Raw genomic sequence first — 11,954 nt, 5'->3', positions numbered from 1 at the left:
AACATCTAACCAAAGCCAGCAAGGATTTTGGGTAGGGTGTTAATTTTGTTAATGTTAATTATAGTTTCAAGAAAAAATATTTCACCAGTTGAAAGGTTAAAATATAAGAATCATTAGTTGCCGGACAAGAAAAAAGAAATACCCGGATTTCCGAAAGAAAGAAAAATTGAGACAATGAAGCAAAAAGGAGTTAACGAACTCTTTGCAGCAGCTTAAAAAGAGTCTGTAATTATATTAGCGAAGGCAACGAGAAAAAAAAATATTTAAGTGGCGGCGTGACCGATTTGTGTTGTCTATAATAGCATAGCATTTTTTCGTGCATGATGATGATGATCGCCATCTTTTAAATATTTTTAGTTTTTTTGGTTAAGAAGAAGGAGAAAATGATTATTTTTTAAAAAAATAAAAAATTTCAAAAAACCTTGACAGGCAATTTTAGGGTCGCCCTTGAATCCTGGCGGGCACTGGCATTTGAAAGTTCCGGGCAGGTTGTCACAGATGGCGCTCCGTCCGCAAACGGGAGTGGCTTTGACGCCGGGCGGCGGCGGTGCGCACTCGTCGACGTCGACGCAAGCCACTTTGGGGTCGCCGCTGAAGCCGGGCGGGCAGGCGCATTTGTAACCGCCGTCCGTGTTCGTGCAGAGGCTTCCGGTGCCGCAAGCGTTGCCGAGCTCGCACTCGTCGATATCGGCGCACTGCGCAATATCAAAATGAGAGAGGATCGAAGAGAAATAATAATTATAGACATCATCATCATTTTTTGGCTGATTTTTTGATCGATTCTAATGGGGATGATGGCACAAAATTATATTTACGCCGTCGTAAGGGTTGCCTCCGTAGCCGTCGGGGCAAGCGCAGGTGTAATTGCCCGGCGTGTTCTCGCAGAGGGCGTTAAGGCCGCAGGACCCGGGATTTTGGCACTCGTCAATGTCTAAAAAGAATTAAATTTTATATTTTTATTTTTTAAACAGATGACAATCAATTCAGGTAGTCGGGAGATTTTAACGAAGGATTAAATTGAAACGGACAAACTCGTTTGCGTCACGTCCGTGATTCTTGAAATTATATAATCGTCGTTGTATCCAATAAAAAAGCGACATTCTTTTAAACAAAAACAGAGAATTCAATCGGCTTACCCAGACATTGTTTCTCTCCATCGCCCTGGAAACCGGGTTTACATTTGCAGGAGTAATGGGCCGGCAGGTTGCAGCACTCGGCGTTTTCAACGCATTTGGCCGCCAGTTCCGGATTCTTGCACTCGTCGATATCTAAAGAAAACAATTAAATATTCATTCAAAAACCCAGAAATGTAGAACAAATGCGAAATTTTGATCCATTATCATATGCAAATCTACTGTTGGTTTCTGACCGGACCCCGCGAGTATTTAAAAAAAACTTTGAATTCTGCTGGTAACGATTCCGTCATCTCCTGGTATGCACACCCCTATCGTGCGGATCAAACGAGCCCGGATGGAACCAGATGGTTTTCTATCTCTTTTTTTTTTGTCTTTCCCGATATATTTTTAGTTTCCAGTACGTAATATTCTTTCCCATTTTCTTTCACGGTGTCAGACTTTCACATACGGAACTAGCACGCGCAAGTCGATTTTTTCTTCTTTCTTTTACACACACGAATATAGGCAACAATACGAACGAATAGATGGAAGAGAGAGAGAACACCTATATAACAAGAAGAAGAGAGAGGTGAAGAATAATGGGAGGAAAGGAGAGGGGAATGCTCAGACATCACGGGCGTTATATGTAGAAAGTGGGTCAACACCGAGCCCTCTTTTGCACCATATATGGCGTCCTGGCCGTCTCTCTCTCTATCTTTTTTTATTTTTCCGTTGTGGCTGCTGGAAAGGGGCTCGGGAACGTTTTGGAACATTTTTTTTAAATAACGAAAAAAGACGTGAAGGAATTGAGCCCGCGCGTCCGAATATTATATAACTGTCCGTCTCGGAGAGAAATTTTCCTGTGGCTTTCTATCGTCATTAGCAGATGGACGCGATCACGAATTCACGTTTAACTCATCAGATGGAATGAAAAACCTCAAAAAGAGTTCTATATAGTATTTTTGTTTGGGGGTTTGTTATTTTGGAAACGGCGCGGAACCGGACGCTCAAAGTCCTTCGCCTCAATTCGACCAACCACCTTAAAATACGTCCGGATATGTGTGTATTTTTTGTTTACGTTACGTAAAAAGGACCTTCAAAAGGGGGTGGGGGCGTTACTTATGTTCAAAAAAACAAAATGTGTTCAAGACTTTTTTCGAGATTTGATTTGTTTTTAGATTTGTTTTTTTAGTTGAGTGATCGCCTTCGAAATTGATGTGAACTCCACCCGATAGATTCGTGGCACGTCTAACGATATGACGCCAGCACGTCACTATAGGCAACAAGACGAGAATCCTAATACGCTCAAATTAAGGTCACCTCCGACTCTCAGAGTCGTTTTTTTTTCTCGGGATTCTTGTATCACCGTGCTATTTGATTCGCCAAATCCGTGCCAAAATGGAAAGTGTTCGGCAGAGTGAGAGATAAAAAAGAACTCGACATAATCTTACATGGGAAAAAGGACATTAAAAAAAAAAGCTTTTTCGCTAAAAAAAAAGAAGCGGAAAAACCTTGAGATTTGTATACGATTGTGCAAGAAATATCTAGAAAACCCGTAACGAATACACGATGTGTAGAAAGAAATAAAATAATAAGATGGTAATTTAAAAGACTTGTTTCTTTTTTTTATATTTCTTATGGGATCACGCTGGCGTTGGGCAACTGGGGGAATAGCTTTTAACGTGTAAACCGGTCGAATGTAGACTATGACCGCAACTGTTTCTCAACTATTCAAAGTTATTTAGTAAGACGCGTGGAGGAGGAGTTCAACGGCTTTTGATGTAATGGTAAAAATAAGGTCACGCCGTCGTCACTGCACACACATGACAACATGTGTCAAATTGATTATTATGTTTGGAAAGGCAGCGAATCCAAACAAGACAACCACCGATTACGTGCGCCATGGCGACAGCTCTATCTAATAAAGAATTTTTAAAAAATAAATATCAATAGCTGCTGGCGGGTCGCACATTATGTAACGGTTCGCCAATCATAATGCGGGGCCCCCTTCTCTTTCTACCCCCATTTTCATTTTCTATACACGAGACCAATAAAAAAAACACAAACAAACAAACAAATTGGCGCCAACGCGTTCATATAACGTCACGCCAAGAAATTACGTTTTCTAGGGCTGGTGCTATGTAGCTAAGAAAGGTTATGATCTTGTTCATTCATTCCTTTCCCTTTTTTATCTTCTTCTTTCCCAACATATTTTTGTCGTCGATTTTCATCCGAAACAAAAGAAAAAAGATCGAAAGTGATGCAACAACTCGAGCAAAAGATGGAAGGACCCCCAAAATATAATAAAAGAGAATTGTTCATTGTTTCGTTGGTCCATGTAAAAAACAAACTCTTTAGCCCGTTTGCCTGCTGGAGCAATAACCGGACATTCACCTTTTGGCTATTAACCAGCACCCAGCAGCCGAAGCGGAGGAGTCTTGTATACGTCGCTATTCTTTGCGAGCTTTTTCATTGTGTATGTTTTGTATTATTATTTCTTTCTTTCTTTTTTTTTCTGTGCCGTGTCTGTTCGTGCTGGCTCAAGTTCGTCGTGATCAATCCCGCAAGAAAAACTTCTTCTTCTTCCTGGAGCTATAGCGAAAAAAAAAAGATGGCTGGTCGACCGTCCCCTCCAATATTTATTCAAAAACAGGTGGAAAACTTCTTTTGTACCGAAAGATCTGCTGGCATGAATAATTCACGACAAGTTGCCAAAACGGAGGTCTTGCCACCGAGAAGCTAAACAAATCGGTTCATCAGGAAGGATAGAAAAAAAAACCGGTTGTCATGGCAGCTTTAACTATCTGCTCTCGTCATATTTTTTTCTTCTCAAAATCACCAGCGGTATGGATGACAATGTCAAAAAGAAATGCCCAAAAATATTCATATCGACTTGAAGAGAGCAATGTCTCCCCCATGACCTTTATCTCCTATTGCATTTTTCTCCTGGGGGCCTCCATCAAAAAGGCGGATGAGTTATGATGACTAAACATATAAAAACCGCAACGATCACGACAACTCTGTCACATCATTTTCTACCTATTTAAAAAGAGCCGGAGATGAAGGAAGAAATCAAAAGTGGCCAGGAATTTTTCCATCATCATCACGCAACACCGCCGCAAAAAAAATAATCCGAGTGGGAAATTCAACTTCAAAAAAAAAATAAAATGACGACATCGTGTGAATTGCGTTTTCCCAATTTTCCGCGCTGGGGATGAACCCATTTTTCTACCTGAATATATTTCACTTAAAAAAAGCCGCTATACAGTCCAACCCCTTTTTTCTAAATTTAATTTTACAACCATCGCTTCTAAGGTGGTCGGGTCCTTTTCGTCAGTTGCATGTCGTACATCCCTTTGGTTTCTTTTTTCCCTAGGATCTATCTATATACTCAGGTGTGGTTGGGGTCCACCGTGGCCTTCAGTTAAATGTTATGGTAGTACTATACTACAAGCACCTCCTACTCTTTGCCGCGTCTCGGTTGCGTTAAGTATAGCGAAGGTCGACCGGCTCATTCCGCGTTTTTTCTTTTTCCAAACCAATTTTTTTCGTTTTTCTTTCTCAACTAGAAAAAAAAATCTGTTGTATGTTGTCATTATGGTACAAGCCAAATTCCCCCCTCCCCATCACCTCCTTAAAAATAATTAAATATTTAATTACAGCGCCGCAAAAAAAATGCTCCCGCGGAGGGCCCCCATGTGAAACGCACGAAACATTTTTGGTTGGTGAACTTTCCCCTTTTGTGCTCATCTGAGAAAAAGAATTTGATCGTTTCCGTCTCTCTTCCTACGCTCATTCTTATGTCGGCGGGTTCAAATTTCCCACAGTTACACGACAAGATTTTTTCCATCGGCAAAATGCTGCGGAGGGGAGGACGTTCTAAACTGGTGGGTGTACAACAACAACACCAGAGACAACTTTTAAAGACATCAGCGAAAGAAAAAAAAAATGAAAGGAAACGAGGGAGAGAGAAATGATGATGACGGTGGCCTTGCCGTCGGCCGAATCATCGGACTCCCGCGGACGACACCTTGGGGCTTGTCTCGCCGTGCAACAACCAGCCAGGTGTGTGTACACGTATATTTTCGACGTTTGTTGTAACATACCAGACACTTCTGTTTTGCGCCGCTTCAACAGCAATGGCGGCCAATCAATGACGGGGGAGAAAAAAAAAAGGAATTTCGTTCCGACTAATTTTGAATTATTTGGCGCCAACCCAAAGGAATTCAAACGTTCAAAATTCCTAGTAAAAAAACTTCTTTTTAAAAAAAATGTCGTAGAAATGGGAATTGAAATCAAAATTGGCAAAGCGGCCAGGAACGCCACCAGCCACCAACAGTTGGAAAGTTGCTTGAACACTGGGCAAATCCTTTTTAAGCCTTGCGGAGGCAACGTCGAAACGAAGGAACGAATAAAAAGTGTGGTAAAAAGGGATTTCTCTCTCCTTCCCTTTCATATAATCTCTTTTTTTTTTCCTTCTTATCATTCCCCCCCTTTGAAGACTTAGAGTCCGTAGATGGTCAGGGCCGCCTTATAAGGTTATGAAGGTCGTGAATGTGAACCACGCCAATGAATCGAGAGAGAGCTGCTGTGCTGCTGCATACACTCCGCTGCTGCATACACTCCGGAGTGGTACCCACCGAAAGGTGAGAGACCGGCGGGAAACCTAAAACCGAACCAGGACGGAGGAGGGCGGAAATCATACCTCTCGTGTCCTACTAGGAACACACGCGCCAAACCAATGACACACCTTTTTCGTATCAAAAATTGACTTTTGGGTTTTTTCTTGTCGTTTAGACAAGAACAAAAAACTAATCAGAACCGGAACCTTTTTGGCGATTTTCCAGAAATGAAATTTTTCGTGAAAAAACTTACCCGTGCAGGTGAAACCATCGCCTTCGTAGCCTGGGTAACAGGTACAGGTGAAGCTGCCCAAGGTATTGGTACACTGAGCAAACACGTCACAAGGTCGATACTTGCACTCATTTTCGTCTGGTTGGGGAGAGAAAAAAAAATCGGTGCGTCAGTTTTATTTCAGTGAAAACGGACACGCAATAATCATTTTGCCCGAGATTTCCCATTTTCAGCGTTAGTTATTTATTTTTTACCTGGGGTAGAGCAGCCGCAGCCTCCGTAGCCGTCGTTACAATGGCACTCGTGATCCAGACAGGCGCCATTTTGGCATCGGGCACCTTCGGTCAAGACGCAATCACCTGCGCAAAATAAATAAATAAATAAATGATTTTTTAAAATAATCACGCGGTTTTTCCCAGATGTCACGAATTACAAAATTTTAAAAAAAAGAAGAAGGAAAAGAAATCACGAAATTGAATTATGGATGAAGAGAATTTTCACGCGTTCACCTGTGAATTCATCATAGTGTATACACGTGCAAGTAGTCAAGCACGATCGTGTGTTATTGTTGGGGCTTCTCCTACCGGTCTAAAACGACACAGATCCACACCTAATTTACTCCCAGGGGCTTTAGCTGGGAAAAGGGCGTGAGTTGCTTCAACAAGTAGCGAAAGTTTCGGGATGTTTGGGAGGTATAAGGCACTTATTAAACTCACCTATACCTAACGACACCCTCAATTCAAAACCTCAAAAAACAATTTTCTCTCAATTTCGCTCTTAATTGATTCTAAATTGATTCAAATGACGCCACAACAAATTAAAGTTTTGTTGCTTATTTTTGCTCGGGAGAAAATTATTTTAACTGGGTGAATGGAATCATCTTTCACCACCGATAAATGGGGCATTGAAATCGTTAACTTGTCTAATAATTTAACATTTTAAATTTTTTTTGCTCCTGGGCTGATGCGACCATAAAGGAAAGAGAAAATCCTGCCGAAAATGGGGGGGGGGGGATTCTTGACACACTTTTTTCGTTGGGAGGAAAAATAATAAAAAAATATTTTTGAAGAAAAAGGGCGGATGGGCCAAACGCATAGGAATATGAGTTAAGGAGAAAACGTTAAGGGCGAGTCGTCTATAAACACGACGGAGGTATCTCTCTCCCCCCTCCTTCCGTCACGGCCCGTCGAGCAGAAACAATGGCCGATGAGGAGAAAGGAGGAATAATAATTTTCCTGATTTTTTACCGGTGCATTTGAGTTTGCCGCGGTTTTCGTCCGAGCCGAGGAAACAGTCGGAGATGCCGTCGCACAGCTTTGAGATGTCGTAAAGCTGAAGGACGTCGGTGGACTCGTTGACTTGACAGCCAAAATAGCCGTCGTCCAGGTGCAAGAAGAAGACTTCGGATGAACGCGGCCGTGAAACCACGGCGGCTGGTCCCGCAGCCCGTCCTCGATTGGCCGAAATCGGTCGAGTCAAATTCGAAGGTTTCGACGGTTGTTGTCGGCCGACGGATGAGGCTGTCGTCTGTTTACCAGAAGCGGCAGGAGTCGCCACCGGTAATGGCGTCCGCACTGGAAGCAAAGGCGAGACCGGACCAGTCAGGGGTGCGGCCCTCCCTCCACCGGGACCAGGTCCACTGCTGGGATTCTTCCGACCATAATCGGCAGAAATCTATAGAGTGAAAAAAACAAAAGAGAGAAAAAACATTATTATGGTAAATAGCCCTTTGAATCTTTGATATTAACATGAGATTATGGCCAACAAGAGTCTTTTTATCGTGATATAATCTTTGGCTTGGGGTAAAAAATTCTTTCTTGTAGTTGATGGCACACAGGGAGGAGATCCGGTGATTTGTAGACGGAACATTCTTATACATGTGGAAAGTGAACGCGCGGCTGGATCGTCCCAAAAAAGGGGCGGAAAAAAATTTGTTTTTTTGGTGGGGTTTTCTCTCTACCATTCTTTTGGCTGCTGGTGGATGCGTCAACCATTTCGGCGCATATGCAGATTGCACAGTGAAAGGAGAACTTTTTTGGGAAACGGATGAATAAAAATGACGGATTTTTCTCTCTTCTGCCAAATGGCACACCGCAGAATTCCGGGATTTTATTTCTGTTTTGTGTTTTTTAATTATTTGTTTGTGCGAGTTGGCGGCCGTGACGGACCGGCTAGTCCTCTTAAGAATAACAACAACAAACCTCAAAATAACAATCGACATTTATTCCACAGCTGTTTCCTCCGCACACATTTTTAACTTGAAAGATGTCGGACTGTGTTGGCCTTTTTTTAAAAAAAATTCGTTCAATGCCGAATGATAATAAGAAGAAGGTCTCCCCCGCAAAATGGTTGAGCGTGAGAAATACAAGAGAGAGAGAGTTTGACTTTTTAAGGTTCCCTGAAACAACTATGGAAAATGGGGGAGAAGATGAGTGTGTATACACAAGGCGGGAGTCGAGTCACGCTCGACAAAACTCATAATGTTGCCCAAGGTCTTTTTCTTCGAAAAAAAATCCCTCCATTTCTCTGGAAATAAAATAACAAACCCCCAAGTGGAAATGTGTAGAAGATTTTGATTTTGATTCAGAAAATTTTACAACCCTCTTTGGAAAATTTCTCTACTTTCCCGGCATCAATCACGAAATATTCACGATTTAAGTTTAATTTTGTGTGTAATCCTACTGCAATGACAGGGCGGGGTCGCGACTTCTCGAAGGAGAAAGTCAGCCCCTCTCATCTCTTTGCCCTCTGGTTGTATAAGTCATCACAAGAGAGTCGAACGTATAACAATGACGGCCTTTTGCTTTAACGAGTATATAGGACCCAGACGATTTCGTGACTACCTTGACGTCGATAAAACTAAAAAGAAAGGACGGGCGTAACCTTTGGGGTATTTTCTCCTCTCTCTTTAACACACACACGCAGAAGGAACTAATCCATTACGCATTCGACAATTTTTCTTCTTCATCTTTTTCGCCATTTATTTGCCTAGCCAAACGTCAGAGAAAAGTGAGAGCTGTTGTTGAGTTGGTGGTAATTTTTGTAAGTATAACCTCATTCTTTTGTGTCTATGGGAGAATCTGAGTAAAAGGCGACAAGTCACGCATCTTATCGTGTTAATTGACACAACTTGCCGAGCTGAAAAGACCGCCCAGATTTTTTTGGTTTTGTGTTTCATCCGGTGTTGACCGTCTGCTAGGCGACAACTTTGTTTAAAAATGACTTTGGACTTTTTTTTTCTTTTCTTGGACGCGCACCAATAGTCACACGCCATATCTTCGTTCTCCCGAAGAGTCCTTCCGGTCAGACCTCCCTGACGACATCAGCACATAATGCCGAGGGGAAAAAAAATTTTCTGCTCCGGGTGACACGTCAAATTACTATACGCACAAGGACGTAGCCCCAAAGAAAAGGAAAAGTTAAAGAAATATTTGAAATAAAAGTTAGCGTCTTGTATAACTTATGCGTACTAACTGCTATTTGCTCATTTGATTACGACTATATTCATTGCAGAATCCCGAAAAGTATCAGTTGGTTCAAGTCGATGAAGGGAGTCCAAACAACAACAGCTGCAACTAATTCTACTCCTGGGCATGGCTGTTTGCCAAGCGCGTGCGTCATGCAATAGCAATCCCGTTCGTCCATCCAGCCAGCCAACTGTGGCGTATACACTTTTTTTCTCTGTGTGTAAATAATCGGGGATCTTGCATCATTAAAATCTATTCGCCTTGACTTGATTTCTCCCTCCCTGCTGTCCTGCTGCTGTCCAAACGAAAAAAGATAAATGGCCGGCCGGCAGTATAGGCCATCGCATCGGTACAAACTGATGATATCGCCCTCACATCTGATTCCCAAGGTTTCCTCCACCCACATCGCGGCTGTGAAACGGCCAGCACTTTGTTACGTTCTGTTTCTTGACGTCATTATATCGTCGTTTTGTCGCTGTTGTAAAAATAACGAAAAGAAAAATAACATTTTTTGTGTTGAACACACATTTTCTTCGAAATGTTTCACCGCAATTCCTTTGTTCCGCTCTCGATGGAAAATGCCAAAAAAAAAGTTGGTTCACACGACAGAACGAAGAAGAAGAAGAAGGGACAATTAAAACAAAAGGGCAGCTTACCTGTGTAATGAGGAACAGCGTGAAAATGTATCGCAGCATGGCTTTATTGTAACCTGAAAAAGTAAAAAAAAATAAAATAAAAGAACATTAAAATAACAACGAAATTATGTTGGAAAATTATACGATAGGAATCAGCGCGGTCAACACATTGCCTTATTATACAATAGGAAGAAAAAAAAGGGAAAGAGAGGGGGGTCGTATAATATATTAATGACATAAATCCAATCATTTTGTTCGCCTGGTTTGTATATATAAACTATCCGGTAAAAAGTATAGAAGAAGAAAAAAAGATTCAATTTATGGTAAAAGGTGGATAGGAATGCCGAGAGAGATAAAAGTCTAGTCCCAATATAATAACCGATAGATTCATCGCTGTGTGTTGCCTTTGTGGGGGAGAAAGGTGATGGAGGGTTTTTCTACCTCCGGTTCTATATAACCGAATAGAAAGAGGGAGATATAAGAGACTAACCCCTCAGATAATTAGCCGTAACCTTTTCCCGACTCCTCTAGCGCTCCACCCTCAACTATAGACATACACGTGGATGAAAAAAGCTGCATGATAAGACAAAAAAAGGAAAAGGTTATTTTCTTTCTATTTTTAAAAAATGAAATGTTTCCTTTTCGTCAAGGGTCTGGAAGATAGATGCCCCTCTGTTTGGGGGGATATTATACAAAAAACCCCCTCCGCCTTTTGGTGTACGTGAAAGAGGAGGTTCATCCTCTTCTACTGTTTGAATGATATGTAAAAGAGCTGGGGGAAGAATCAAAAGAAAAATAGCCGAAAGGTAAAAAAGTGAATTATAATTCTTGTATCAACAAAAAAGTATTCGCGAAAATGTTATTTCTCCCCTAATAGTAATTTCAAATGATTTTTTCCCTACCAGGTGGGTGGTATATTGGTTCAAATAAATATATAACATAAGATCGATCTGTTAATAAGTAGGTACACTGACCCCCCCCCCCTCTCTCTCTCTACCTTAACCTACATTTCTACCTGGGGATACTGACCGACACCGAACTGGATGACTAAATATACCCATTATTCTACTTTCTACTCGTCTGCAACAATTACGGGCCTGCGGTATCAGGTAGTACAAAGTATATCTGCTTCAGCAATCTTCATCTTTCCACATTTGCCGATTGATAACATTTTTTCAAAATGTTCAAAAATTTCCCAAAAATAAGAAAATAGTTGAAATAACATCATCCAGCGGCGTCGCCTGACTTGTCTTTATAGCTTAGTTTTCCCTTTTGCCCACATGACGACGTGACCGAGCACACAAACGTATGGCCGATATAGTCACACACAGCCACTTTGAAAGTGAGTGCGCAGTAGGGCACCGTTTCACGCCGTCATGTCTATTTTTTTCCCGAGAATTTTATTTTTCTTTCAGGTAAAAGGGAAAAGGAGAGAGAGACCCCAAGAAGGGAGAGAAAGATAATCACAAGGAGGCGTTGGCCAGCCAATCCCGCAAAACCGACATCGCAGTGCAAAGCAGCACACAACAACAACACGAGCGCGAGCAAAGTTCTAGAAAGTGAAAACCCGTTCATGTCCTGTTTTTCTTTTTTCTTGGGTTTGTTGTACTCTCTCGCCTTTCAATTTTAGTTTTGATTGTTTTTTTCTTACTTGTGACTTGAGTGGAATGACAACTTCAATTTTGTTTTGCCTTGGTAACGCGAATTAAAACAACAATTTTCGTGCGAAACAAAAAAGGACGAAACACGAAGGTCGGCCCAATCATTTTGACATCACCGAAAGTCTTAAAAAAATTAGCGTTTTAAAAAATCTCTCAAAAGAAACTGAAAACCGATGAGACGGATGTGTGAGAAATATTTGCGTGTTGCCAGTGTGTGATGTC

The 11,954-nt window shown here is 41.6% G+C and overlaps 1 protein-coding gene across 40 annotated transcripts in view; it reads right to left on the bottom strand.

Annotated features, from left to right (window-relative positions):
• Positions 1-11,954, bottom strand: part of LOC124208529 — a 67,576-nt gene that overhangs the window by 52,953 nt on the left and 2,669 nt on the right. For 39 of the 40 annotated variants that reach the window (XM_046606302.1, XM_046606304.1, XM_046606310.1 and 36 more), the window contains exons 2-8: positions 10,093-10,145; positions 7,217-7,643; positions 6,224-6,328; positions 5,991-6,107; positions 1,137-1,268; positions 816-931; positions 422-695 (exon numbers count right to left, since the gene is read on the bottom strand). In XM_046606302.1, coding sequence (XP_046462258.1) covers positions 422-695; positions 816-931; positions 1,137-1,268; positions 5,991-6,107; positions 6,224-6,328; positions 7,217-7,643; positions 10,093-10,145 — 1,224 coding nt within the window. The remainder of the gene's footprint in view (positions 1-421; positions 696-815; positions 932-1,136; positions 1,269-5,990; positions 6,108-6,223; positions 6,329-7,216; positions 7,644-10,092; positions 10,146-11,954) is intronic. The other variant, XM_046606323.1, reaches the window with a different exon arrangement.

The sequence above is a fragment of the Daphnia pulex genome, chromosome 12 (genome assembly GCF_021134715.1).
Source record: "Daphnia pulex isolate KAP4 chromosome 12, ASM2113471v1".
In the NCBI taxonomy this organism is placed as follows: domain Eukaryota; kingdom Metazoa; phylum Arthropoda; class Branchiopoda; order Diplostraca; family Daphniidae; genus Daphnia; species Daphnia pulex.
This window is presented reverse-complemented; position numbering and strand designations above follow the sequence as displayed.